General features: G+C 43.7%; 1 protein-coding gene across 2 annotated transcripts in view; it reads left to right on the forward strand.

Annotated features, from left to right (window-relative positions):
* Positions 1 to 25505, forward strand: part of TUBGCP2 (tubulin gamma complex component 2) — a 66027-nt gene that overhangs the window by 32104 nt on the left and 8418 nt on the right. For both annotated transcript variants that reach the window (XM_068255354.1, XM_068255355.1), the window contains exons 12-15: positions 6634 to 6806; positions 10282 to 10410; positions 13046 to 13166; positions 13921 to 14064. In XM_068255354.1, the coding sequence (XP_068111455.1) occupies positions 6634 to 6806; positions 10282 to 10410; positions 13046 to 13166; positions 13921 to 14064 (567 nt within the window). The remainder of the gene's footprint in view (positions 1 to 6633; positions 6807 to 10281; positions 10411 to 13045; positions 13167 to 13920; positions 14065 to 25505) is intronic.

Here is a 25505-nt window from a genome sequence, read left to right on the forward strand (position 1 = left end):
CGTGAAATTCGTCTCTTAACTGCCAACACTTAGGAATTTTACAAGACAACTGAAGTGAGAAGAATATGTAGACTACTATATTTATTCCCTTTAGACTAAAACTAGTTCTTGGTAAGAGTACTTGTAACAGGTACAAACCGGAACAAAGAACGTCTATCAGGCCCTAGGCAATGTAAGTGTGGGTACATGTAAGAATGATGTGCAGGTACTCTGCAGGGGAACGAGGAGATTCTTCCTCTATTACACATTCTTCATGCACAATCTGAACATGGATCAGGCCCTAGGCAATGTAAGTGTGGGTACATGTAAGAGTGATGTGCAGGAGAATGAGGAGATTCTTCCTCTATTACACATACTTCATGTACAATCTGAACCAGGTTTATGGGTGATAGACAACACCTCTGTGTTCAATGTGCACAACATTCTCAGTGGATTCCCTGAAGCTCTGTGGGGAGTGCATATGTAGAGTATAGTACTACTGTGTAACAAAGTAAACCTGAGACAGATGAAATTAAAGTTTTATACATACCTGGGGCTTCCTCCAGCCCCCTTCAGGCTAATCAGTCCCTCTCTGTCCTCCTCCGCCACCTGGATCTTCTGCTATGAGTCCAGGTACTTGCGCCAGTCTGGCGTAGTGCGCATGCACACACTCCGCCGCCAGGAGCGTACTACACCTGCACAGCACTATTACGCAGGTGCAGAACGCTCCTGGCTGTAGGAGCGGCATGTGGCTGGACTGTGCTGACTGGCTGAATTACCAGGACTTCTAGCAGAAGATCCAGGTGGTGGAGGACAGCGAGGGACTGATTGGCCTGAAGGGAGCTGGAGGAAGCCCCAGGTATGTATAAAACTTTACTTTTCATCCGTCTCAGGTACCCTTTAATTTGTAGTCATCAAACCAAATTTTAACATATCAAATTATTTGATTTCATGAGCAATAAATCAGAATCAACGCAGAATGATTTCCATCTCATTGACCATCTCTATTAGTGACACGGCTACACATCAGGCTTAATACTTACAGCATAGATGTTATTCAGTATACATAAGAGATTCCTGTGTACACATCATATATACAGTCACAATCAGAGGTGTATATCTGACTTTAAAAATACGGGGACTGCTTTATTGAAGCAGCACAAGTAACTAATTTTGATTGGTTTATTTCATTTTTGTGGACTGAGCACAGCTATTACTGTATAAATACACATTATTTTTAATGACTATTATGTGAGAAATAGAACATTTTATCATATTTTCTATTTTAATTACAGTTACAAATTCATTAAGAGTCGGAGTCGGTGCATTTTTTTCCGACTCCGACTCCAGGCACCCAAAATTGCTCCGACTCCACAGCCCTGGCTGTTATGGTTTGTAGTTATCACATACGTTAGGAGCACTGGCCCTAGTGCCAAACAGTGCCAAAGAGTTGAATGCTGGGAGTTTTTTTATCTATAATATATTCCTTCTCTTCCATTTATTTCCCTATCTAGCTGCTTATCAGAAACACCATCTGATTACTTGTGTTTACAAGCAAGGCTGAGGTGACTCAGTGATTGGATGTGTAAATAAAAAATAGACAGTGCAGTTGTTAGTATACACCTCAGTGGGAAGACTCTGGGAGGAAGGCAGCTAATGAATACACAATGAGCAAGAGAAGGGAGGGGGGAAAACAAGAGTCAGGGGGGATATGATGTCAGCAGCTTGGCAAGATGGCCACTGCCTAGAATAGGATTTTCTGCTTTTCCTTTATAAAATTCACAGGAATCATTACGTGGATAGCACAATACATGTGTTCTGTAAGTAGAAGTAGTATTTATCTACTTATATATGTGTTTTTTATTTCTAGGTTAGCATGGGTGTCGGTTGTTCTTTAAAGTGAATCTGAAGCGAAAATATACCGGTACTTATGAGATGATGAATTGTATGTGTAGTACAGCTAAGAAATAGAACATTAATAGCAAAGAAACAAGTCCATATATTGTTTCCAGTACAGGAAGAGTTAAGAAACTTAAGTTATCTATGCAATAGAGCTTTTCTGAGCTCTGCGACCCTGGTCGGCTACGATGTTATTTTCTGGAGCACTTATACATCAAAGAAACAGTGATTGAGAGCTTCAGATAAGGTTATTACTGCTCAACGTTCAAAGGGTCATTAGCTCGGCAAACCACACTCTGTATTTTAAACTGTAAAATAGAGCAAACTGCAAATATGAAAGAATGATGCAGTGTTATAAAAAAAAAAAAAAAAAAAAAAAAAAAGCTCTGTAACTGAAAATTAAAAATATGACACTATTTTCTTTGCTAGTAATGTTCTATTCCTTATTTGTACTACACATACAATTCATTATATCATAAGGGTTTTTTCCTCTTCAGTGTCACTGTCCTGTGTTAAAGGATACCTGAATGAGAGCGCTATGGAGGCTGCCATATTTATTTCTTTTAAACTTTACCAGTTGTCCTGCCAAATTGAAGTCAGAGACATCTCATATGCTTGCTTATTCAGGGGCTATGGCTAAAAGTAAGGTGTACTTTAAAGTGGATCCGAGATGAACTTTTACTCCTTGCATAATTGTGTTCCTTACATATAGTTTATAGGGCATTCCTCAAGCCAAATACTTGTTTTGTTTTAATACCCTAATTTCCTATAAACTAAACAAACCACACCCACAGCTTCTCCAGAGTGCCTTGGCGCTTGCAAAGGATTGTGGGATTTCAGTCTGGGCAGGTGAAAAAGGTGTTACTAGCTATAGATTTCAGAGGCAGAGTTTTCACAATCTAAGAGCTGCAGTGCAGATACAGATCAGTTGCCTGTGTAATGGAGCAGATAAGAGTGGAGTTTTCACAGAATATGCAGATTAGCATGCCTAGATACAGATAAGCTTGCCTGTGTGTGTAATTGTGTATTAGTAACAAGCAGAAAACATGTCTGCTCCCATTGTATCACAGGAAAAAATATTAATATACTGTTGAAGCTGTTTGAAGATAGATTTGCTGTGTAAACTATCTAAACTTTAGATAAGATATATAGACAAGTCACTTGTTATATTTAGTTTTTCATCTCGGATCCGCTTTAACAACTTCACCTTCAAGGGTTTTTCCCCTTAAAAAACCAGAGCAATTTTCACCTGTCAGCGCTCCTTCCATTTATTCGCCTATAACTTTATTACTACTTATCACAACAAAACAATCTATATCTTGTTTTTTTCGACACCAACTAGGCTTTCTTTGGAGAGTACTTTTTGCTAAGAATTATATTATTCTAACTGCATTTCAAAAGAAAAAATGAAAAAATCATTATTTCTCAGTTTTCAGCCATTATAGTTTTAAAGTAATACATGCTACCATAATTAAAACCCACACATTTTATTTGCCCATTCGTCCTGGTTATTGCAACATTTAACATTTTTCCTTAGTACAATGTATGGTGCCCATTTTTTATTTGGAAATAAAGGTGCATTTTTTTCAGTTTTGCGTCCATCATTACAAGCCCATAATTTAAAAAGTAACCGTAATATACCTTCTTAACATAGATATTAAAAAAAGTTCAGTCCCTAAGGTAACCATTTATGTATTTTTTTTTTTAATTGTATTTTTTTTATACATTTTTTTTTTTTGGGGGGGGGGGTAATGATTGGGGAGTGTGGGAGGTTAAGGGGTTCATTTTAAATGTAAATAAAGTCTGTTAATGGGAAAAAAAATTGCATAGATGTAATTTTACTATTTGGCCACAAGATGTCCTTGTGCATAACTTTTTTATGTGTAGTATTACTAGGCAAATGGGAAGTAATGCGTGGACATGTAAGTATCTATTTTTGTGATTGACGGCGACATCTCATTGATGGCACACACGGGGACTTAGATCAATGAATGGGAACTGTGCTCCCATTCATTATATCTCCTGTCTAACGATCAGTGGCGAGAATAAGGGTGGGGGTGAGCGGGAGTGAGCGGCAGCAAGGGACGTAGTAGCTACATCCCTGCCAGGGCAGCCATCAGGGGGAGGGGGGGGGGACACTGACACTGCAGTGAGAGTCCCAGGGCTTCTGGGGGCCCTGGGCTCCCCACAAAGCGCTGGATGGGCCGCATGTGCAGGCTGCGGGCCTGTGGTTCACTAACCAGCACACCGCGTTCCAGCACGTGGGGAGCAGATGAGTGAGCCAGCTACAGCGGACTTTCTATACTGGGGCACCACCTATATCTGGCTACAGGATGCCTATACTGGGCCATCACCTATACCTGGCTACCTATACTGGTGCGGGAACCACCTATACCTAGCTACCTGTACTGGGGCACTACCTATACTTGGTTACCTTTACTGAGGGCACCACCTGTACCTGGCTACCTATACTGGGACACCACCTATACTTGGCTACTTATACTGGGGCGGCTATAGCTTGCTACCTATACTGGGGGCACCTGTACCTGGCTAACCTATACTGGTGCACCACCCATACCTGGCTACCTATACTGGGGGCAACTATACCAGGCTACCTATACCAGGGCACCACCTATAGTCGAATACCTCTACTGGAGTACCTGTATCTTGCTGGCCTATACTGGGGCACCTTTACTTTGCTGGCCTATACTGACGCACCAGCTATAACCAGGCTACCTATACTGGGGGCATCTACCCCAGGCTACCTATACTGGGGCACTACCTATAGCTGACTACTTATACTGGGGGAACCTATACCTGGCTACTGATACTGGTGGCACTTATGCCTGGATACCCATACTGGGGGCACGTATACCTGGCTAGGGCAGGGGCACGAGCTGAGACAGAAGGGGGGACAAGAGGTAACACGGGGGATAAAAGAGACACAAGAACAGAGGCAGACAAAAGAGGCACAGGGAGAAAAGAGATGAGACGGGAACATGAGGTCACACAGACACAAAAGAGGCACAAACTGAGGTGAGACAGAGGGGGACAAAAGAGGCACAGGAAGAAAAGAGGGGGACAAAAGAGAACGGAGAAAGGATAAAAATGGATCTAAAAGTCCCTATCTCATTTGTTAACCAGGGACTACCTGTATTTTGTCTCTACCCACAATATGCCACTTTTTGCCGCATCACGCTGTGCATGCCACTTTCTTCAGCGTCGGAGTCATGCACATTTTTCGTGGCAGCGCACCTTGCGCACAGACATGGGGGTGGGGTAGCTAGTGGGTGGGCACAGCAACCAGTGGGTGGGCCCTGGGAGGGTGGGGGTCCAGGCCTGATGATGTGTGAGGGGCCCCAAAATTTCTGGTGGCGGCTCTGATCCCTGCGAGAAAATATGGGGAAATGCAGGGATGTAGTTACTCGTCCCGAGGGAGGGGGAAGTGGTTTAAACATGGTTAAATGTAGATAATTTATTTACTTTTGGACAACTCTGGAATTGAACATATAGTATAAACAATGTTTTTTTTGTTGTTGTTGATGTACTTTGTTCAATGTACTTTTATACTGTTTTAAACTACTTATAACAGTTCATACGATAACATTAACAAAAATGTGTAATAAAAAACAGTATTGTATAATTTGTATCTGTGTCTTTGAAACTTTGTAACGAGTTGTTTGTAAGTAGGGGACTGTTTGCGCTTTACCTTTTTAAACAAGTTTTTCAACATTTTATTGCCATGTACGCCTTTTGAAAGCCTGTGCTCACCAAGTACCTCCTGGTAAGGTAAAGATTCTCAAGTACTCCTTGACACATATATTTAACCTTTCCTGGACCAACACAGTACAACTCTATGTCTAGCAGGTTGTCCTGTGGCTCTGACTGGATGTAGACTCTACGTCGCATTGACGGCGCATCCCCGCCATTACCGTCGATCTCGCCGCTCTGTCCCCGCCGCAATCCGCTCGCCCTGCCGTTTCTATGACGGCAAAGTTCTGTGAGCAGGTCAGTAGCCTTTTTCATTAGCTCCTGGTCCTGTCATTACTGTAAGCCAATCCCATTGGCTTACATAGATTGACAGGGTCAGGATCCAATGGAAGTGGCTCCTGACTGGCGCACAGCACTATTACACTGCCACTCATTATACTGTGCTCATTATTAGTCTGACCCCCAATTTAGTCCTTCTTTTTACAGTACCCCCTATTATAATGTGCTCTATTATACTTCCTCCACAATGCAGAAAATGCCAAGGAACCCCTGCTGAGTCCTCAAGGATCCCTGGGGTTCCAGGAAACCCTGGTTAAGAAAGCCTGGTGTAGCCCATTGCAACTTTACTGGCATAGATCCCATCAGGCCCAAATATCAAAAAGTCAATAGATCTTGATTTCTGAAAGCTAGTTTTCAACAATCACCATTGGCAAGTCTAATTTCTTTGCTTTTCTTACTGTTGGTGAAAGTGTTAGGGTACTTTATATTTAAGTTTGATTTAAAATGTTTTAAAACTGTGCCTTATTCCTTAATGCCGTATACTTTATTATTGTAATGCTTTATAAAGCACAAACCTATATTACACAGCAATGTTCAGGCTGCAAATTTGGCACTAAGAATCTAGTGTATAGTGACATAGAATGTATGGTCATTTCAGTAATTTCGAGATACTCAGTCTGATGTTTCATACAAAGACTAAGGACCATCCTTGTTACACCGAAAGGGGAAATTATTTTGTCTTTTTTTGTTGTATTCTCTCTGCAGATTGAGCTGATGCCTCACGATCTCATCACCCAGCTTCTCCGTGTCCTCGCAATTGAAACCCGCCAAGAGAAAGCCATGATTAATGCTGACCCCACTGAGCTGGCACTGAGTGGGCTGGAGGCCTTTTCCTTTGATTACATTGTCAAGTGGCCACTTTCACTAATAATAAACAGGTAAACATTAATCAATAAGTTCCACTGGCTAGGAAAGGCAGCTTCTCTTTCGTGATCTTCAATCATGTAGAAAAAGGCACTCCACAGGCTTCAAACTTTCGTTTGTTTATTGAGCATGGACACATACATGTTACGGGTCACCTGACCCTTCCTCAGGATCAGTCCAGGATCAGTAGCCGGGCACCAGCGGGCTGAGGAAGTAGGTCACGATATTCCAGCAGAGCGGCAGGACAGGGTGCTGTGGACAGGCACTACTACATCAAGGAGGGCATCCAACTCATCAAGATCACGGCTGCCAATGGGGTGAGCAGGGGAGGGGGTGACATTGGGAAAGGTTAAAGGGATACTGTAGGGGGGTCAGGGGAAAATGAGCTGAACTTACCCGGGGCTTCTAATGGTCCCCCGCAGACATCCTGTGTCCGTGCAGCCAGTCACCGATGCTCCGGCCCCGCCTCCAGTTCACTTCTGGAATTTCTGACTTTAAAGTCAGAAAACCACTGCGCCTGCGTTGCCGGGTCCTCGCTCCCGCTGATGTCACCAGGAGTGTACTGCGCAGACACAGACCATACTGGGCCTTTTGGAGGGACAGTCCCTCTTTCCTCCTCATTTGTCCCTCTTTCTCTGTAAATATATATATTTCTCTACTAAAAATGTGTTTGTAAACTTTATTCCCATCCATTAAATTGATCTATCACTAATTTTATAATGTTAATATGAAGGAAACTGAACCAGGATAGAAAGGAACCAGTGTGGTTTGAATTATAAAACAACATATTTTACTTATGAAATCTTTATGGTATGCGTGGCTAGGGGTGTGGCAGGGGGGCATGACTTAAGTGTCCCTCTTTCTCAAAAAGTTGGAAGGTATGTTTAAGGGGAGGAAGAGGTGTTAAAGTGCAAGCATACTGGATCAGGGCAGAGGGGTGCCCTATAGTACACTGCAGGGTGTAATGACCATAGAATGATTGTGTATTTATAAATAGAATGGTTGTAGTAATGCTTCAATGTATGTGCTGTAATGTATTGTGCTTTAAGAAGGGTGATGGGATGTGATCACTAATAAGCTAGCTGTAGGTCGGTGCAATCATATGTAGAGTGTGGCGGGTGCTGTAAGGGGGCATACTGAAGTGCAGTAATATGTGGAATGTGATAGTGGTACGGTATTGCATGAAATGTGTCTGAGAGTGCAATAACCTATGTTATAAGGAAATAGTATTGTTTGAGTTGTCTATTGGGAGATATGTGGAGCTGCTGTAAAGTATTAGGTTAGAGTAATGGGGGTGAAGGGACGCATGGAACGTGATGGGGAGTGCAGTAATGCATGGGACGTGATAGGGGTGCAGGGATGAATGTGATGTGATAGGGGGTGCAGGAATGCATGGGCCATGATAGGGGGTGCAGAGGACGTGATAGGGGGTACAGGGATGTCCTATGCTGTAAGCAGAGTTGCCGGCCCTGCTTTCCCCGGGCGCAACCTACCCGGCTACTTTTTCATGCCACCCGGCTGGAAAAAAATTCTGGGGAGAACACTGGAGTAGTGTATTTGTACTATTGTTTGGCTTGTGTTTGGGGATATTTCTTCTCACTTCCTGCCACATGGAACAGGAAGTAAGGTGAAAGGGAATAGACAGCAATAAAAACACTTGGATTTAGTAGTGTGGAAAGATGTCACAAATGTACACTTAATCAGTTGGTGTGTGTTAGTACGCGATTTTCCCATAGCAGTGCATTGTGAAAAACATTTCAGTTAAAACGTGTTAAGTGTGAAAGGTGCCATAGGAAAACATGGGCATTACTTTGAAAATCAGTTTTCTTTCATTTATAACTGAGAGCAACTGATTAAGTGTAAACGGGGCCTCACTGTTGGAAGAATTTTATCATTTCTTGTTGCAGTTACTAGAACAGAAGTGAAGAAAACAAATTAATACAAATATCTGACAAAGATTTTGCATTTCCCTCAGTAAACTAAAATACGTTTTGCCTGTATAAACACTTTGTAAGGTATCCAAGAGTGGCCAAATGGTGCATTGGGCTGCATGATATATGAGTGGATTCAGCTCTCATCTGGCCCAGTTCCCAATCTGGGCACTATGGCTTCAATTCATCAAAGGGTGTTCGATAACAAAACCCCAGTCCTTAAAATACCGCATTCGGTATTTTACACTTCACTGTGCTAATTCATCAATATTTTCCCATGTGTGGTAGAGGTTCGTTAAGTTACCGAACTACTAAACTACTAGGCTTCAATTCATCAAAGGCTGTTCCATAACAGCAGAGTGGTGCAGAGCAGCTTGGAATGTCCCTGTGTTGTTACAAGCTGATAACAATAGAAGGCATCCAGACATCCCTTTAGATGTAAAGGTGTTATAGTTACTGTTATTTATACTGCCTCTGCTGCTCTGAATCTGTCGATCAGTCTTTCTTAACATTTTATTTATTTGCCACAACGTAGATGAACTTCCTGGAGACATTACAAATGCCATGCTTGGTGATTTCACCACCAGCATCTTTGCATTATCTAACAGGGCCTGAAAGGGTTACACCAGCGAAGGGATTCTGGGGATATCTTTTGTCCCGTTCTCTCTGCTCACTGCCTGGGGGGTCTGAAAGCTTGTGTGGAGAAGCCTGTGTGACCTATCAGGGGCACTTGCAGGAGAACAGGGGCTGTTTCTATTGGCTGCCTGCTCCTGCTAATCATGAAAACATTCACACAGAAGGCTTTCAAAGCCTGTAACTACAGGGGAGAGCTTGAGATAAACACCGAATGTGTTAGCGAATGTGGGAACCTTGATGAATTAACATTTGTTGAGCACATGTCGGTAATTTATCTCATTGCTGTGTCATTTCAGCTTCTCATTCTGTAACAGCTTTGATGAATTAACATTTTCTAAAGTGCTTCGTTAAGTCAGCTGTTTTCAGCATTACCGAATGCGGTAATGCTTGATGAATTGAAGCCTATATGTATGGAGTCTGTTCTTCCCATGTTTGTGGAGGTTTCCTTACTACGCTCTAGTGTTCTTCCTCATTCCAAAAACATAGTAGTAGGTTGATTGGCTCTTCCCCCACCCACCACTGGATCAGCCTTATGGTGGCCATACATGGTACAATTTTTTCATACAATCTTACCATTTCAATGTAGTATAAGGGTGAATTAAGTGAATATACTGAAAGGATAATGTAGCCAGTTCCCTTATATTACATAGAAATGGTAAGATTGTATGAAAAAATTGTACCATGTATGGCCACCATTAGACTGTGATAGAGACATTTAATTGAAAGGGTCCTTTGAGGGACACTTAATGACAATTATTCTTTGAATTAAGTGCTTTCTGGAAGATGCCCGTGCTATATGATTGCACAATCATAATAATCTCGACTGCTTTTGCTGTGTACAGGCAACTTAAATAAAAAAAAATATTTTTTTTTTTTTTTGAGGCATTGCATGTTTACATTTTTTTCCCCCTTCTATCTGCAGAAAGGCTCTAACACGCTACCAGATGCTTTTCCGTCATCTGTTCTACTGCAAGCATGTTGAGAGACTACTGTGCAATGTATGGATCAGCAACAAGGCGGCCAAGCAGTTCTCCCTGCATTCCGCAAAATGGTAACTCTGCTTTACATTTGACCTGATCATCTTCTAGCTGCTAGCAGAGAGGACTGGAGAGCTGTGACTGCAGCTCCTCAATGTGATTGTAGCCTACATGTTTGTATGCTTTATGTGACCTCTTTTCAGAGATGACTTTTGTGGTGCAGGCAATTTGTTGAATTATCTGTACAATCCTCCCTCCATTTCAGACCTGCCAGAGATGATGATATGCAGAAAAGGGCAATAATATTAAATTTAAACTAGAGATGAGATCAAATCTCCTGATTACAAAATGACATTTATTATTTCAAATCAAGTGATGCTAATACAACAATGAAACGCTTATAAGGTGCTTTTCTCCTGTAGGACCTAAAGTCTCAGATCAGTACATGGTGATGTGTACAGGGGAAAAAATTATGTGATCATAAATGCCAGACTAAAGTTTTGATTTAAAGGTGTCCAGGGTTGGAGCTGACTTGATTAAGTTTGGCAAGGCATTCCACAGGATAGGGGCAGCATGCCAGAAAGCCCTAGTTTCAAAGGTTTTTTAGTTGAATTCTGAGGGTGGTCAAGTTATTGGATCCTTTTTGATCTGAGGTTGTGGGAAGTGTGCCGCATTTGCAACAATTCCTTGAGGAATCTGGGAGAAAAGTCATGTAGGGATTTGAATGTTAGCATGACAAATTTGAAAAGGATTTTCCATTTTATGGGTAGACTGTGGCAGCATGTATATGGAAACAGCTAAGGGGATAGTATTGAGCCCTGGCGCAGACCATAATATAGTGGTACAGGGCCTCAAGGCTACCCTATGTGTTCTACCAGCCAGGAACGAGGAGAATCATTGGAGGATCTAAACCATCAAGACTCTTGCAGTCTGTTAAGCAAGATTCCATGATCAACTGTATCAAAATCGGCTGAGAGATCAAGCAGTATCAGGATGGAACACTCACCTCTTTCCCTGGACAAGGTCTGTTTCACAGCTCTGATGCTTCTTGAAGCCAGATTGTAGGGGGTCAAAGATGTTCCTTGAGAGCCTGGCTTTTCTGCACACCAAGTGTGTTTCTATTCAGAAAAACGCACGTGTTTTTTCACAGCAGCTAATGTAATTGATACAGAAAACTGACAAAATGTGCAGAATCGTGATGCAGGATGTCAGTTTTTTTTCCTGTGCGCGAAAACCTATACATGGTATTGTTTTTAAAAGGAAATAAATATGGCTGTCGTCATTGTTCTCACTCACTTTTGTGCACAGTAGTGCAACTTTTTTCTTGGCTTGATAACGGGCGGGGTGCTGCCGAGACACTGTGAGGCCTATATCTGTCGAGTACCATATGGACATGGACTGAACTATGTCGACAAGTTGGCATCTATGCTGCATCTTTGAATATTTACCTGGCTGTACCTGGCCCTGGAAAATTACTTTATCCTCTTGTGGTGATTGATTCACAGGGGACTTTTGGCTGTCTTGGTACTACAGGTTGCCACGGTCAATTAATCCTACATTCCTGCATAAAGATGCATACATTTCACAAGTCTGCCTGTCTGAGCACTGCTGGGCTGACCGTTGCACTCACTGCTGATCCTCTGGGTGTACGTCTACTTCCTTGTATAAAAGGATCCCTAGGTGTGAGGCCTATGGAAGCTGCCATATTTATTTCCTTTTAAACAATTCCAGTTGCCTGGCAGTTCTGATGATCATTCTGATCAGTAGGGTCTAAATCACACACCTGAAACAAGCATGCAACTGATCTTGTCAGATTTGTCATAGACATCTGATCTGCATGCTTGTTCAGGGTCTATAGCTTAAAGTATTAGAGGCAGAGGATAGTCAGGACAGCCAGGCGATGAGCATTATTTAAAAGGAAATAAACATGTTAGCCTCGATATCCCTCTCACCTTGAGTTCCCTTTACTATTACGTTGCATGAATCTGGGTTCTAGCGAACTTTTTAAACAGATGATTTAAATCACGACACAGACTGTTCTGGCCTGTTCTCCCTGCGTCTGTCTAAGGTTTATTATTATTATTCCTAAGCTGATAAGATGCTAGAGGCCTATATGACTTAGATCGACATTGGTTATATTGTATATTTGTTACTTGGTATTAACAAAGGGCGCAGAGAAAATAACGTATTAATAGATCACATCTTGTTTGACCTTAAAGAAAACCTAAACTGAAAATTAAAAGTCAAAATAAGCATACACAAGTCATACTTACCTTCCATGTAGTCTACTCCTCAGTGTCTTTCTCCTGTCCCGCGTCCTGTTTGTTCACTGTGATCAAGGGAATTTTCTGTCCTCCATTTTGAAAATTGCCATTACCCATAACAGCTTTCTGGTCAGCACACAGTTAAACTGTAACATCGCCCACTTGAGCCATAGGGAAACATGGACATTACCTGGTACATCAGTTTTCCTCTCAGCTATAACTGACAGCAACTGATATTTTACTGACAGCAACTGATATATTTCAGATCTGACAAAATATTGTCAGAACTGGAAGGGATCATTGTCAGAAGAAAATGGTGAGCTTCTGAGGGAAACTGATGGCAAGGTAGCTATGTAATGTTCATTTTAAGTTACCTGATGTGTTTATTTTAAATATTTTTACTCAGTACAGGTTCTCTTTAAGTAAACTTTCACTAAATTTGCAGGTTTGCTGGAGCATTTACCCTCCGCCAGAGGATGTTGAATTTTGTACAGAATATCCAGTATTATATGATGTTTGAAGTAATGGAGCCTACGTGGCATATTCTTGAGAAAAACCTCAAATCGGTAAGTAGTACAGCAAGAAGGTTATTCTTAATTTTGGTTTATAGACTATTTTAGATTAAAAAAAAAGAAAAAACTATTTTTAGAAATCGCCAGTTAAAGCGGAATATAACCCTGCATTTCAACTTTGCTCTAAAACATTATTTACAGCATATTATATGCAACCAGCATTTTTTTTTACTAGACCAGCATTTTAAGGGTTACACACAGAGCTTTAAAGTTTGGTGGAGAGAAATGCAGACGCATCCGAAGTTTGGATAGATACATTTAAGTAAACACAATGTAACAAGTGTGGAATGTGACTCACACTCTGACTGTGCAGGAGCTCCCGGACACAGAGAGAGAGTGAGTCACATTCCTCACTTGTTACATTGTGTTTACTTAAATGTATCTATCTGAACTTCGGATGCGTCTGCATTTCTCTCCACGGAACTTTAAAGCTCTGTGTGTAACCCTTCCAATGCTGGTCTAGTAAAAAAAAATGCTGGTTGCATAAACAGTAATATGCTGTAAATAATGTTTTAGAGCAAAGTTGAAATGCAGGGTTATATCCCGCTTTAAGTAGGCTGTTGAGTTAGTCTAAAAGAGAGGTGTGCTCACTTTTGTGAGATACTGTACAGTATTTAAATATGTCAGCCTTTAATTTGTGGCCTGCCCTGAGCAGGCTAATAAATATTTTTCTGGTCAGTTTTACTTTTTGCCTTGAGTGCCATTCAAACAAATTTTGGTTGATAAATATTTTTGTTTTGTGCAACAGGCTTCTAATATTGATGATGTCTTGAGCCACCACACCAGCTTCCTTGACAACTGTCTGAAGGATTGCATGCTTACTAATCCAGAATTACTCAAAATCTTCTCAAAACTCATGTCTGTATGTGTTATGTTCACCAACTGCATGCAGGTAAGTACCAGGCATATACCATATTCACTTCTCATTAAAGGGAACCTGAGACGACAGTGAGGGAGAATTCATACATACCTTGGGCTTCCTCCCGCTTCTTTAGACCTTTGGCTCCCTCGCTGGTCTGCTGGGCCGCCTCGATCCGACGCTAGGGTCCTCTGAAGTTTCTCCGGTCAAGGCGCACTGCGCATGCACGGCCCCTCATTGCGCTCCCACCGCTGGGAATGTTCTGCTGCGCACACTGCTCCTGGTGATGGTAGCGCAATGTCGGCAAACCCGCAGCCGGGACTGCGCATGTGCCAACTGGAGAAGCTTCAGAGGACCCTAGCGGTGGATCGAGGCGGCCCTGGAGGACAGCAAAGGAGCCAAAGGTCTGAAGGGGGCTGGCGGAAGCCCAGGGTATGTATGAATTTTTCCCCACCCTTATCTTAGGTACACTTTAATAACTATACAACTTAAATCGCATATGTAAGGGCTATGAGCAAAGGTAAATGATGCAAGCATATACACAGTGAAACTATAATTACAATCAGTTGCGTAGCAAGACATGCAATGGAATTAAAAATAATCACTTTGTTCAAAGTATTCACATTTTGTTGTCTTGCAGCCTAAATCAAAGACACAACAAAAAAAAATGTTTTTCAGCTGTATTTTCAGAATGCGACAGTAATTTTTTTTTTATAAAAATAGTTTTATAACTATTGCAGTTAAACAGTAAAAAAAAAATCTGTGCGTCTCATTATGTCTGGCTGCAAATCAAGTGGTTATTCTTTTCCACACCCACTTTATGTAATAAAAGATGAAGAACTGTACAAATGAGAGGCTTACCCATTTAAGCATAGTCTATGTAACCAAAGACATTACATTTTAGGTGGTCGAAACAGTAAATTGGCATAGATGTGGTCAGTCAGCAGCAGAGAAAAAAACAAATAATGCCTTCTACAAAAACTGAGTGATGATGAAGGATGCAGACGTGATCTATTCAGATAAACATTTTGCACAGATACTGGGTTAGCAGTGAAAATCTCTTTATGGACTTTTTCCTTTCACCACTGCATTCTGCTAGGAGAGTGTGACTGATCTTTGTTTTAGCAGACCATAGTGAGTAGTGTTAGTGGTCAAGTCTACTAAGTGTTGTGTAAGGAAAAAAGCTTGATAGGAGCACACTTGTCTTTTTTTGTGCACATTTTCAGCACAGTAAAACTGAGAACCCAGGTTAATCAATGTGTTTCTTCACACTTGAATGAGTTTTTCGCACGCAGAAAAAGAAAATGACAGAAGCGCGGCACTGTGTGCATTTTCTGTAACAATTACACTGGCTTCTCTGAAAAACTGAATGCGTTCTCCAGTAGACAAATATACATGATTTGCAGAAAGCGCACTCAGAAAACTGACAAGGATGTGTGACACCTGTGAAAGGCCTATTTCAGATGGGAGGCTGAACTGCGCACTTGTCAGGCAGTCCTGTCTGCTGCCCATGAACTCCATTCGGGTGCAGTTAAAATGCAGCCAAATTACAGCATTTGTAACTCCACGTGTGTTAGAAAGTGACATGGGGTGCCGTTACTACGTGGCAAAGAACCGCTACGTCATGCCTGAACATGAGTGCAACAGCACTCTGGTGTAACTCCATATGGGGACGCTTGTCCAGCGCCGGTATCAAGCACCTGCCCAGTTCTGTAGAGCAGCTGAGAGGAAGTCCTAGAGCGCTAAATCACGTTTGCCAACCACATTGTTCCCCTCTCTAATCCGCCTTCTAGAAACCATGGAGGAGGGACAGCAGTGTGCCCCACTGCTGTGCTCCTCCCCTCTCCTTGCAAACAATGCATTCCTAGGCTGTAGCTTAGAAAAAGTGCCCATATGGGGTTTATTAGTTAATAAATAGTTCCATGGTCACAATCTAATGTTGGACAGTAAAAAGTAAAGTCAATTTATTGGGAATGTAGCTAATAAAAACAATTAAAAAACATATAGTTAAAGAGAACCAGAGCACCCTCATGTATTTGATTACATTTATCAGTGGGAACATGACAGTAAACACCTACCCTGCTTTTAGTTTCATTGTTATCTGCTTAATTAGTCTATTAGCAACTGTGATAAGAATCCACCGACTATTCAGTCGAGGTTTGACCTGGAATCATTATAGCTGAGTCACTCTTCTGTGGAGTCTTTTCAAGCCCAATCCTTCCCCCTCCTGGCTTAGATTTCCTGCTTTGCATACTGAGAGCTGTGATGACATGGGAGGGGCTGCTCCTGCTGAGAGAGCAGCTCTGTGGCTGCAATATGATCCCTGTGTGCTCTGTGTGCACTAGATACTGATGATGACTGCAGTTTCATTCCTATGAGAGACACTTCCTACAGGCAGCTGTACATCATACCAAAATGAAAGCACATAGATGAAAGGCTGCATTTAGCCTAGATGGCAGCATAGTCTCATATAGCCTAGACAGTACATCCAGAACAACTCATAACCCGGAAGGAGAAGGGATATGAGCCGGCGGCCATATTTGATTTTTCCTGGAGCAATAATGTATAAAAAACACTAAAAAAGGCACGCCAGAGCGGCAAAATTATCAGGTAGAGCATTTATTCTTTACAAGCTATCAACTGATATGTTTATTTTGTGTGAAACGTTCATCTCTGGTTCCCTTTATATATATCTCTGGAAGCTAATTGGAATGAGCCACCCCTCAACAGCAAAAGTGCTTGAGTATGCAATATCTCATATAAATAAGTACTGTATATTCCAATGAGAACCAGTTATAATGAGCCTGTGTGTACAAATATGCTAACAGCAGTTCAGAAATAAGGGCCTCCTTCAGAAGCACCCGGAAGCTGCAAGCATGTTAGGCTGTCTCCCTGCCTCTCTCCGAGCTTGTTCACACCTTTGGCGTTTTCGCTATTTTTTTAAGCACCGGCGATTTTGAAAATCGCCTTAAAAGCGCTTGTGCAATGAATCCTAATGGGCCTGTTCATATCTGTGCTTTTGTCAGGTTTCCGCCGACCAAAGTGGTGCCTGCACTATTTTTTGGGCTATTTTGCTACAATGGAAGCTATAGGAAAAATGCAAAACGCTCAAATCATTTTTGCGGAAATTACCTTTGCGCTTTTAAGAATAAATACATTGTAATTTTTATTTTCCAGGTCAAAGAGTTCACTTCCTGGCTTGAGTCAGGAAGTGAAAAAAAGAAATCACTCTGCAAAAGCGCTTTACACAAAATCATAGCGTGCAGGCAAGTGCCGGGAGGGGGGAAAAAATCACTCTGTCGCAAAACGCGTCCATCAGCGATTTCGATTTTAGATGTGAACAAAGCCTCCCTGTGCAATACTTTGGATAAGGCCCCATTTTGCACTTTCTTTTTTTTTTTTTTCAAAAAATTTTGATTGGATTTTTCATTTTTAAAAGATACATTAAGGCTAACAATATGGCCAAATAGTATCATAACAGACAACAAAACATTGATCAAATGTCATACAATGGAAGAGGTGATAAATGTGGCATTGGTCAAATATCATACGATAGGGGGGATGATGACATAATCTTAACGTAAACAAGGGAGCGAAGCTTAATTAGAAAACTTTATAGAAGTGTGACCCAGAGGACCATGTCCAACAATCTGGGATCAGTATATGGATGGGGAGAGGGGGTAATCCCAGCTTCGGGCTGGGGAAAACTGTGAGCCCTGGTGCCCGTCGTCCAGCGATAGACGGGCGACCCAGAGGTCGCTATGGTAAGCTCAACTGGAGAGTGTGAGTGGAAGAGGAAGAATTAGAAGGAAGAGGGTGGAAAGAGAAAGGAGAAGGAAAAAGAGAGGAAGAAAGGAGAAGGAAAAGAAAAGAGAGAAGAGGGCTGTCCCGTCTCATAGCCTCCTGATCAAGGAGCTCTCCATGAGGGGGTGTTCTAGTTGGATCCAGGGGTCCCAGGTCTTCTCGAATTTTTTGTGGGTGTCCCTCAAGATGCTAGTCAGTTTCTCATTGATCATGAAAGAATTTATTCTAGATTTCACCTCACCAATAGTGACAGAGGTTTTTTTCCAGTTTTTGGCGATTGTCATTGTAGCTGCTGAGAAAACGAATGAAGCTAATTTGTTCTGGTATGAAGTTAGCGAGTCTATTCTTTCATGAAAAAGGGCTTGCCAGGGGTTTCTGGGGATGGTTACGTGGAAGAGGGTTGAGAGTAGCCTATAAACTTGGCACCAGAATCTAGTAAGCCTAGGGCAGGTCCACCAAGTGTGTAACATGTCTCCGTGTGATCTGCAGCCACGGAAGCAGAAAGGACTGGCAGAGGGAAACACTTTTGCTATTCTTGCCGGGACAAGATACCAGCGTGTCATAATCTTATATGCCGCCTCTATAGTATGTAAATTCGATGAGCAGCAGGAAATCCTGCTCCATATATTTAACCAGTCTTCTCGATCCCTCGTGCCTGACAGGTCGGATTCCCATCTAGTAATATAAGCATGGGTGAGTGGGAGCGCCGGGCGAGTTAGAAAAGAGTAGATTGTTGAAATCAGCCCTTTAGAATTGGGGCGGTGGAGGCATATGTTTTCATATGGCGTGAGATCGAAGGGGGGTTCCCTATTTTGGGTGAGGGACTGTACCCAGTGCCTTATTTGTAAGAAACGGAAGTATTCTCTTGGTGGGACTTGAAAGTTTTCTTGTAGGGCTGGCCAGCTGTACACCCCTCTAGGATTGATAAAATGTTTAACCTTGGTGAGGCCGTTATCCGCCCACCACTTGAAGGCTTCCGGATTATCATGCCCTGGGGGGAAAAGTGGGTTATTAACTAGAGGTAGCAGAGGGAGGTGAGGGGAAAGGAGATGAGAGGAGTATCGGACTGAGTCCCATACTTGGAGGCTATGGAGCATGGGAGGGCTAAGAGCGGGGGGCCGCATCTTTGGAGGTAGCCAAAGGAGGGTGCTTGGGAGCATAGGAGCGCTATCTGGGATCTCAAGAAACACCCACAACGGGGTGTCACGGGTTTGGAACACCCGAGTTAGTTGTGTAATAGTTGCTGCTCGGTAATAAGAGCTGATCTGGGGAACTCCCAGGCCACCATCTAGTTTATGAGCGAAAAGGGTTGACTTATTGACTCTAGGGTGCTTACTACCCCATATGAAAGATTGTATTTTATGTTGGAAAGTGCGTAGGTAATGGGGGGGGCACTTTGACAGGGAGAGTCCGGAAGTAATAGAGAAGCTTAGGTAAGAATGTCATCTTGATTGAGTTGATCTTTCCTAGCCAAGAGATCGGGAGCGTGGACCATCTGTCTGTTAGTGAAGACAGGGATTTAAGAAGTGGTGGATAGTTAGCTGCAAAGAGGGAGGCATAGTTAGGGGTTAGAGTGATACCAAGGTAAGGTATAGATTGAACCCATTAGAAAGGGCAAAACTCTCGGAGTTGAGTAGTGAGATGAGGCGTGAGGGCGATACTTAGGGCTTTAGATTTTGCCGCATTGATTTCTAGACCAGAAATTTGAGCAAACTGTTCCAGGGCTTTAAGGGCATTAGGGATGGAAATGTGAGGTTGTGTGAGGAACAAAAGAGTGTCATCCGCAAACATAAGTAGTTTGTGAGCCAGGCCGGCTCTCTCTACCCCTTTGATGTCAGTGTTGTCTCGTAGGAAACAGGCAAGTGGCTCTAGGGCTAGAATGAAAAGTAGGGGGGAGAGTGGGCAGCCCTGGCGAGTTCCTCTCTTTATAGGGAAAGTTTGTGAGGTGTGGCCTGAGAATCTCACTGAAGCTGTGGGAGTGGAGTACAGTCCCCCAACCCAATTCAGGAAGTGGGGATCTAGTCCCCATTTGCTTAAGGCATGTTTGAGATAATGCCACGAAAGGGTGTCAAAGGCCTTAAAAATGTCTAAGGACAAGGCTACGCTTGGGATTTTATGGGAATGTAAGTAGTGGGACAGGAGAACTGCACGTCTAGTATTGTCCTCTGCTTGGCGGCCTGGGACAAAGCCTACTTGGTCACGATGGACTAGATCTGGCAGGACTCTATTTAGACGTAAAGCTAGTATTTTCCCCAGTAACTTGAGATCCACATTAATAAGGGAAATAGGGCGAAATTGGTGGGGTGCATGGCAATCCTGTTCAACTTTAGGGATCATAGAAATATGAGCGGATAGCAAGGAGCTAGGGGGCGATATACCTTCCCGTAGTTTATTGTAACAATCGGCTAAAGTTGGAGCTAGTGAGGTTGCAAATTTTTTGTAGTATTGTGCTGTGAAGCCGTCTGGGCCTGGGGTTTTATTGACCTTAAGGGTTTTTATGGCAGAAAGAACTTCTAGAGGGGTGATAGGCGCGCTAAGGTTGGCAGCTGTGACTGCGGTGAGTTTTGGCAAACTAATTTGGTCTAGAAAATCATGGATGGCTTTGTCTGAAGTAGGGGTAGTATTGGTATATAAGCCTGAAAGGAATGTGGTGAAGATGTCCACTATTCTGCGGGGATTTGCGGTTACCTGACCAGAAGTGTCACGTACTTTCAAGGTGGTAGAGTGAAGGGGCTTATTGTTTAAACATTTAGCTAAAAGGGCTAGGGGTTTATTAGCGTTGTAATAATACAGTTGTCTCCTCCAGCGCAATTGATGCTCTACTTTGTCCATTAGGAGCATGTCTAGCTCTGTACGGAGTTTATCTTTGATAATCCTATTAATCCGGGTGGGGCGTTGTTTCCAGGTGTGCTCAGCTGCCTCAAATTTATTGGTTAACCACCCTGGCGTTCTATTAAGATCGCCAGGGCAGCTGCGGGAGGGTTTTTTTTAATAAAAAAAAAACGATTTCATGCAGCCAACTGAAAGTTGGCTGCATGAAAGCCCACTAGAGGGCGCTCCTAACCCATATTTCTGATCGCCTCCGGCAATCCGCAGTAACAAGGAAGGCCGCAATGAGCGGCCTTCCTTGTTTCGTTTTGCTCGTCGCCATGGCGACGAGCGGAGTGACGTCATGGACGTCAGCCGCCTCCGATCCAGCCCTCAGCGCTGGCCGGAACTGTTTGTTCCGGCTGCGCAGGGCTCGGGCGGATGGGGGGACCCTGTTTCGCCGCTGCACGCGGCGGATCGCCGCGCTGCGGTGGCGATCAGGCAGCACACGCGGCTGGCAAAGTGCCGGCTGCGTGTGCTGCTTTTTACAGCGAGCAAATCGGCCCAGCAGGGCCTGAGCGGCAGCCACCGGCGGTAATGGACGTGCTGAGCTCGTCCATACCGCTAAGGTGGTTAAGTCAGTGATCTTATGAATTCGTTGGCGTTTAAGTGAGCTAGCCAAGCTAATCAAGAAGCCCCGAATGGTAGCTTTATGAGCTTCCCATAGGGTCAGTGGGGAGGATACAGAGCCCGTGTTATCGACAAAATATTCAGTGACTTTGTCCTTTAATTGGTTAAGTATTTCCTCTTTAGAGAGCATAGAGTCATTTAAACGCCAATGAAACTCTCTTTTGAGCGGGAGCGACAGTGAGCAGCAGATGGAAACTGGAGAATGGTCAGACCAAGGGGTAGAATGAATTTTGGCAGCTGGGGTGAGGTGTAGGTATTTCTGTTGGGTAAATATGTGATCTATACGGCTAAAGCTGTCATGGGCGTTTGAGTAAAAAGTAAAATCTTTAGTGGTAGGATGAAGTTCTCTCCAAATATCTACATAGCCATACCTATCCAGCAGTGCTTTGATTTTGATGCCTTGGAGGTCAGTAGGTTCGGAGGGGGGGCTAAGAGTATTAGGTCTCTGTCTTTCTATTCTAGGGTTGAGAGTGACATTAGTATCACCTGCAATTATTATTTGGCCAGTTCCATGTTGTGTCAGGACTTGGAGGAAGTGAGAGTAGAAGTTGGACTGGTGTGCGTTGGGTGCATAGTAAGAGGCAACGGTGATTTCCCTGTCGTATATGGAACCAGCTAGAATAAGGTACCGGCCCGTAGGGTCAGCAATTTGTTTTGTGCAGATAAACGGGAAATTTTTCCGGAATCCAATAATAACGCCGCGGACTTTAGTGCGGGCACAAGCAAAATGGGCGGTGGGAAAGTGGCGGTTTAAATACCTGGGACAGGAAGATTGATCTAGTCTGGTTTCCTGTAGGCAGACTACATCTGCCTGGCATGCTTTGTAGTATGAAAATGCTTTGGAGCGTTTATTGGGGGAGCCAAAACCCTGGGCGTTGTGCGAAAAAATCTTGAATGTATCAGAAGTCATGGAGGATATATATGAAAAACGAACCAATGATGGGAGGCTACGAGGCGGGAGGCCCAAATGAGAGAGAAACAGAGAGGAGGAAAAAGGAAAGTGAGAAGAGAAGGAGCAGGTAGTGAGAGGGACGACCTTAGGTCAGTCGTAGGGTGAGCTCAAAAAGAGCAGAGTACCAGATGAAGGCAAGTTCTAACAAGTACATGGGGAGAGCATGTGTAGACCGACTGCCCTGCTGGCTAAATGAGAACTTGAGATAGTTGGGGGAGTCCCAACGGCTGTGAGCAGGGTGGGAGGGGGGAGGGGTTTTATAGTAAGAGAACAATATATCTGGAGGAACTGTAAAGTTGCCAAGTGAAAAGTTTAGAGGTATATGTGGAGGTTTGGACTAAATAAAACTTAATTATGAAAGAGAGCCAACAGGGGCTTAAAATGCTATAGGCATATCAACAGGTATAGTAGTCCACTCAATGGTCGCAACAGCAGCGGGGCGTGAAAAAGTGTTAAAAGGGGAAGATAAGTGTCAGCAAGTGATATATTGCTGAGAAAGACTTGGGAAGCATTATTGATCTTTTGGCGCCACCCGGTGGAGGCAGACTTGAATTATTACATGGGTATAACGAGGAAAAATCCTCGTGTTGGGCTTAATCTGCTAGGCAGAAAAAGGCTGTGGAGTGTGAGGTTGAATGGAGGCAGGGAACATAGTGTGCGACCAGTGAGTGTGCAACATTCGCATTATAACAGGGCTAAATAAGAGTGGGGGTGATTCCTATTGAAGTTAATAGGAGCCAACAACGGAATATCAAATACACCATATGCTACATTTAAATATTCATGCATATCATGGAGAAGTAGTAGACATTTCAGGAAAGGGGGAGAGGGGTGCTCAGTGACGGAGGGGCACTTATAGTGACCCTGGGGTATGAGCTGATGTTGGTTAGGTGTAGGGGAGAGGATAAGGGGGAGGGAGGGAGGGTAGTGGTGAGGAGGTAGAGGAAAGGGAGGAAAGGGATGTTCAGTGACGGAGGGGCACACTTGGTGTCCCTGGGGTATGAGCAGATAGTGGTCAAGTATAGGGGGAAGGGTGAGGAGGGGAGAGGGTATAAGGGTACATTTGTGGGAGCATATGGTCATAAAAAGTGGCAAGTAGTACCTCATATGCTAGAAATAGTACATTCAGTGCATAGGTAGCTCATATTGAGCCAAGTTAAAGGCTGGAAGCGGCTTAATGGAGTAATCCTGCACTATATCACAGTCATGACACATATCGTAAAAGGATTCGGAAGGGGGGAGGAAGGTCAAGGAAGGAGGGAGAGGGGTGCTCAGTAACGAAGGGGCACACGTGGTGTCCCTGGGGTGCAGGCAGATAGTGGTTAGGTATGGGGGAGAGGGTAGAAGGGAGAAAGGGCACAAGGGCGCATTAGTAAAGTCATATAGTAATAGGAGCGGTAGGTAATTTTTCATATGCAAATAACAGTGCATTCAGTGTACAAGTAGTTTCTATTAAGCCAAACTAAAGGCAAATAACGGTATAAATAAAGAGCCACATACTATATCACGATCAAAAGGTTTGTCATAGGTAGATTCGGGGGGGGCGGGGGGGGGAGGGAAGAGGGAGAGGAGTGCTCAGTGACGGAGCGGCACACATGGTGTCCCTGGGGTGTAAGCCAATGTTGGTCGGGTGTGGGGAAGAGGGTAGAGGGGAGGGAGAGGATAAGGCAACATTCTTAAAACAAGAATAACCATAAAAATAACGAGAGATGCCCAGTGTGCAAACAACATATCTCAAGTAAGAGCATCGCAAACTAAGTATGTTAAGAACTGATAACAGTAATGAGAGTGCTCAGTGACAACGGAGCACACATGACATTCCCTGAGTGCAGGTGGGGGATGTAAAAAGGAGATGGGACACTGATATCACTGCAAGCTATCGTTCAAACCAAGTCTTTTGTCGATTAGCTGTGAAAAGTGTATATAGAAGCTATATTAAGCATCCTGCGATGCTGTTCATACGTGAGCGTTCCATGTAATAGAGCTGATATGGGTGGATTAGGAAGCTCCCGTCAGGAGATGTTCCGTGGGCCATCAGAGTTCGAAGAGGGGAGGGAAAGGGACAACGGAGATCAGAGTCTTACCCAACCATGTCGGTAGATGGCAAATTCAGCGTGGCCTGTAGTCAGGATGGCCTCAGTAGAAGGCAGCGAAAAACAGAAGAGTGGAGCCGATGGATAGCAAACGTAGAGTGGTCAATCCGGTGGTAGGTTGCTGCGTCCGGGCTCTGTGAATCCTGTCAAATTCCAGGCGCTCTATAGGAATAGAAGGCACTAGTTCCTGGAACAGGGCTGTCGCAGTGGAATTAAGATCCAAGATGGTCTCTGGGAGCCCGCAAATTCTCAAATTACTGCGGCGGGAGCGGTTTTCAGAATCCTCCAGGCGTAGTTTTGCCTCTGCTAGCTCTGTCTTCATCTCGCCCATCTCCTTCTCGTGAGTGTTTACGATTGTGTTGATTTTATCAACTTTATCTTCTATTTCTCCTGTGCGCGCTGTCAGCTCTCTTATTTCCTTCTTCAATTGAGAAGCTACTTTGTGGGCTACGGTATCTAGTTCCCGGTGGAGAAGCGCTTTGAACTTATCCAGCATCATCGCGTCTTTCGGTGTCCACTCCAGGGCTGTGTCGGTGGAGCGAGAGGAGCGCGGGGTAGCATGTTCCGACCTGCTGCTTTTCAGTCGCAAGCGGGAGGCGACTGTGGCATCTGAGTGAGAGGAGGCCGAGGACGCCATGCTTGACGGGCCGCGGTGCCTCCTGGATGATCTGACGGAGGAACTCGGGGAAGACTCTCTGGATCCTTTTGAAGTGCGACCCATAGATGCACGAGGGTGAGCAGGTGTTGTTGCGGGGGGAAAAGTGCGGAAAAGAGCCGTTGGGAAGGTGGATATACAGGGCTATGGCAGTCGGTCTCGCTGAGCTGCACTAGAAAGCGTCCATCTTCCTAGCGCGCCAGCCACGCCCCCCCCCCATTTTGCACTTTCTGTCACTATTCTTATGTACTTTGCACATACATATGGATATTTGCTGCTCAACTTTTTGCACTTAACTATAATCTGAAGCTATTAAAACTACTTCTTTTTATTTCCCAGTCCTTTTTAGCATTAAGATCAAAGATGATTCACCGCATCCCCGCAGCAGAACAATGTATTTTTCCCCCAAAATACCTGGGGCAAAATTCTGCATTACTTCCTGGAGAAGGCAGACCTGAGCGCAGTAGCTCTG

Source organism: Hyperolius riggenbachi, chromosome 10 (genome assembly GCF_040937935.1).
Source record: "Hyperolius riggenbachi isolate aHypRig1 chromosome 10, aHypRig1.pri, whole genome shotgun sequence".
NCBI classification, from domain to species: Eukaryota; Metazoa; Chordata; class Amphibia; order Anura; family Hyperoliidae; genus Hyperolius; species Hyperolius riggenbachi.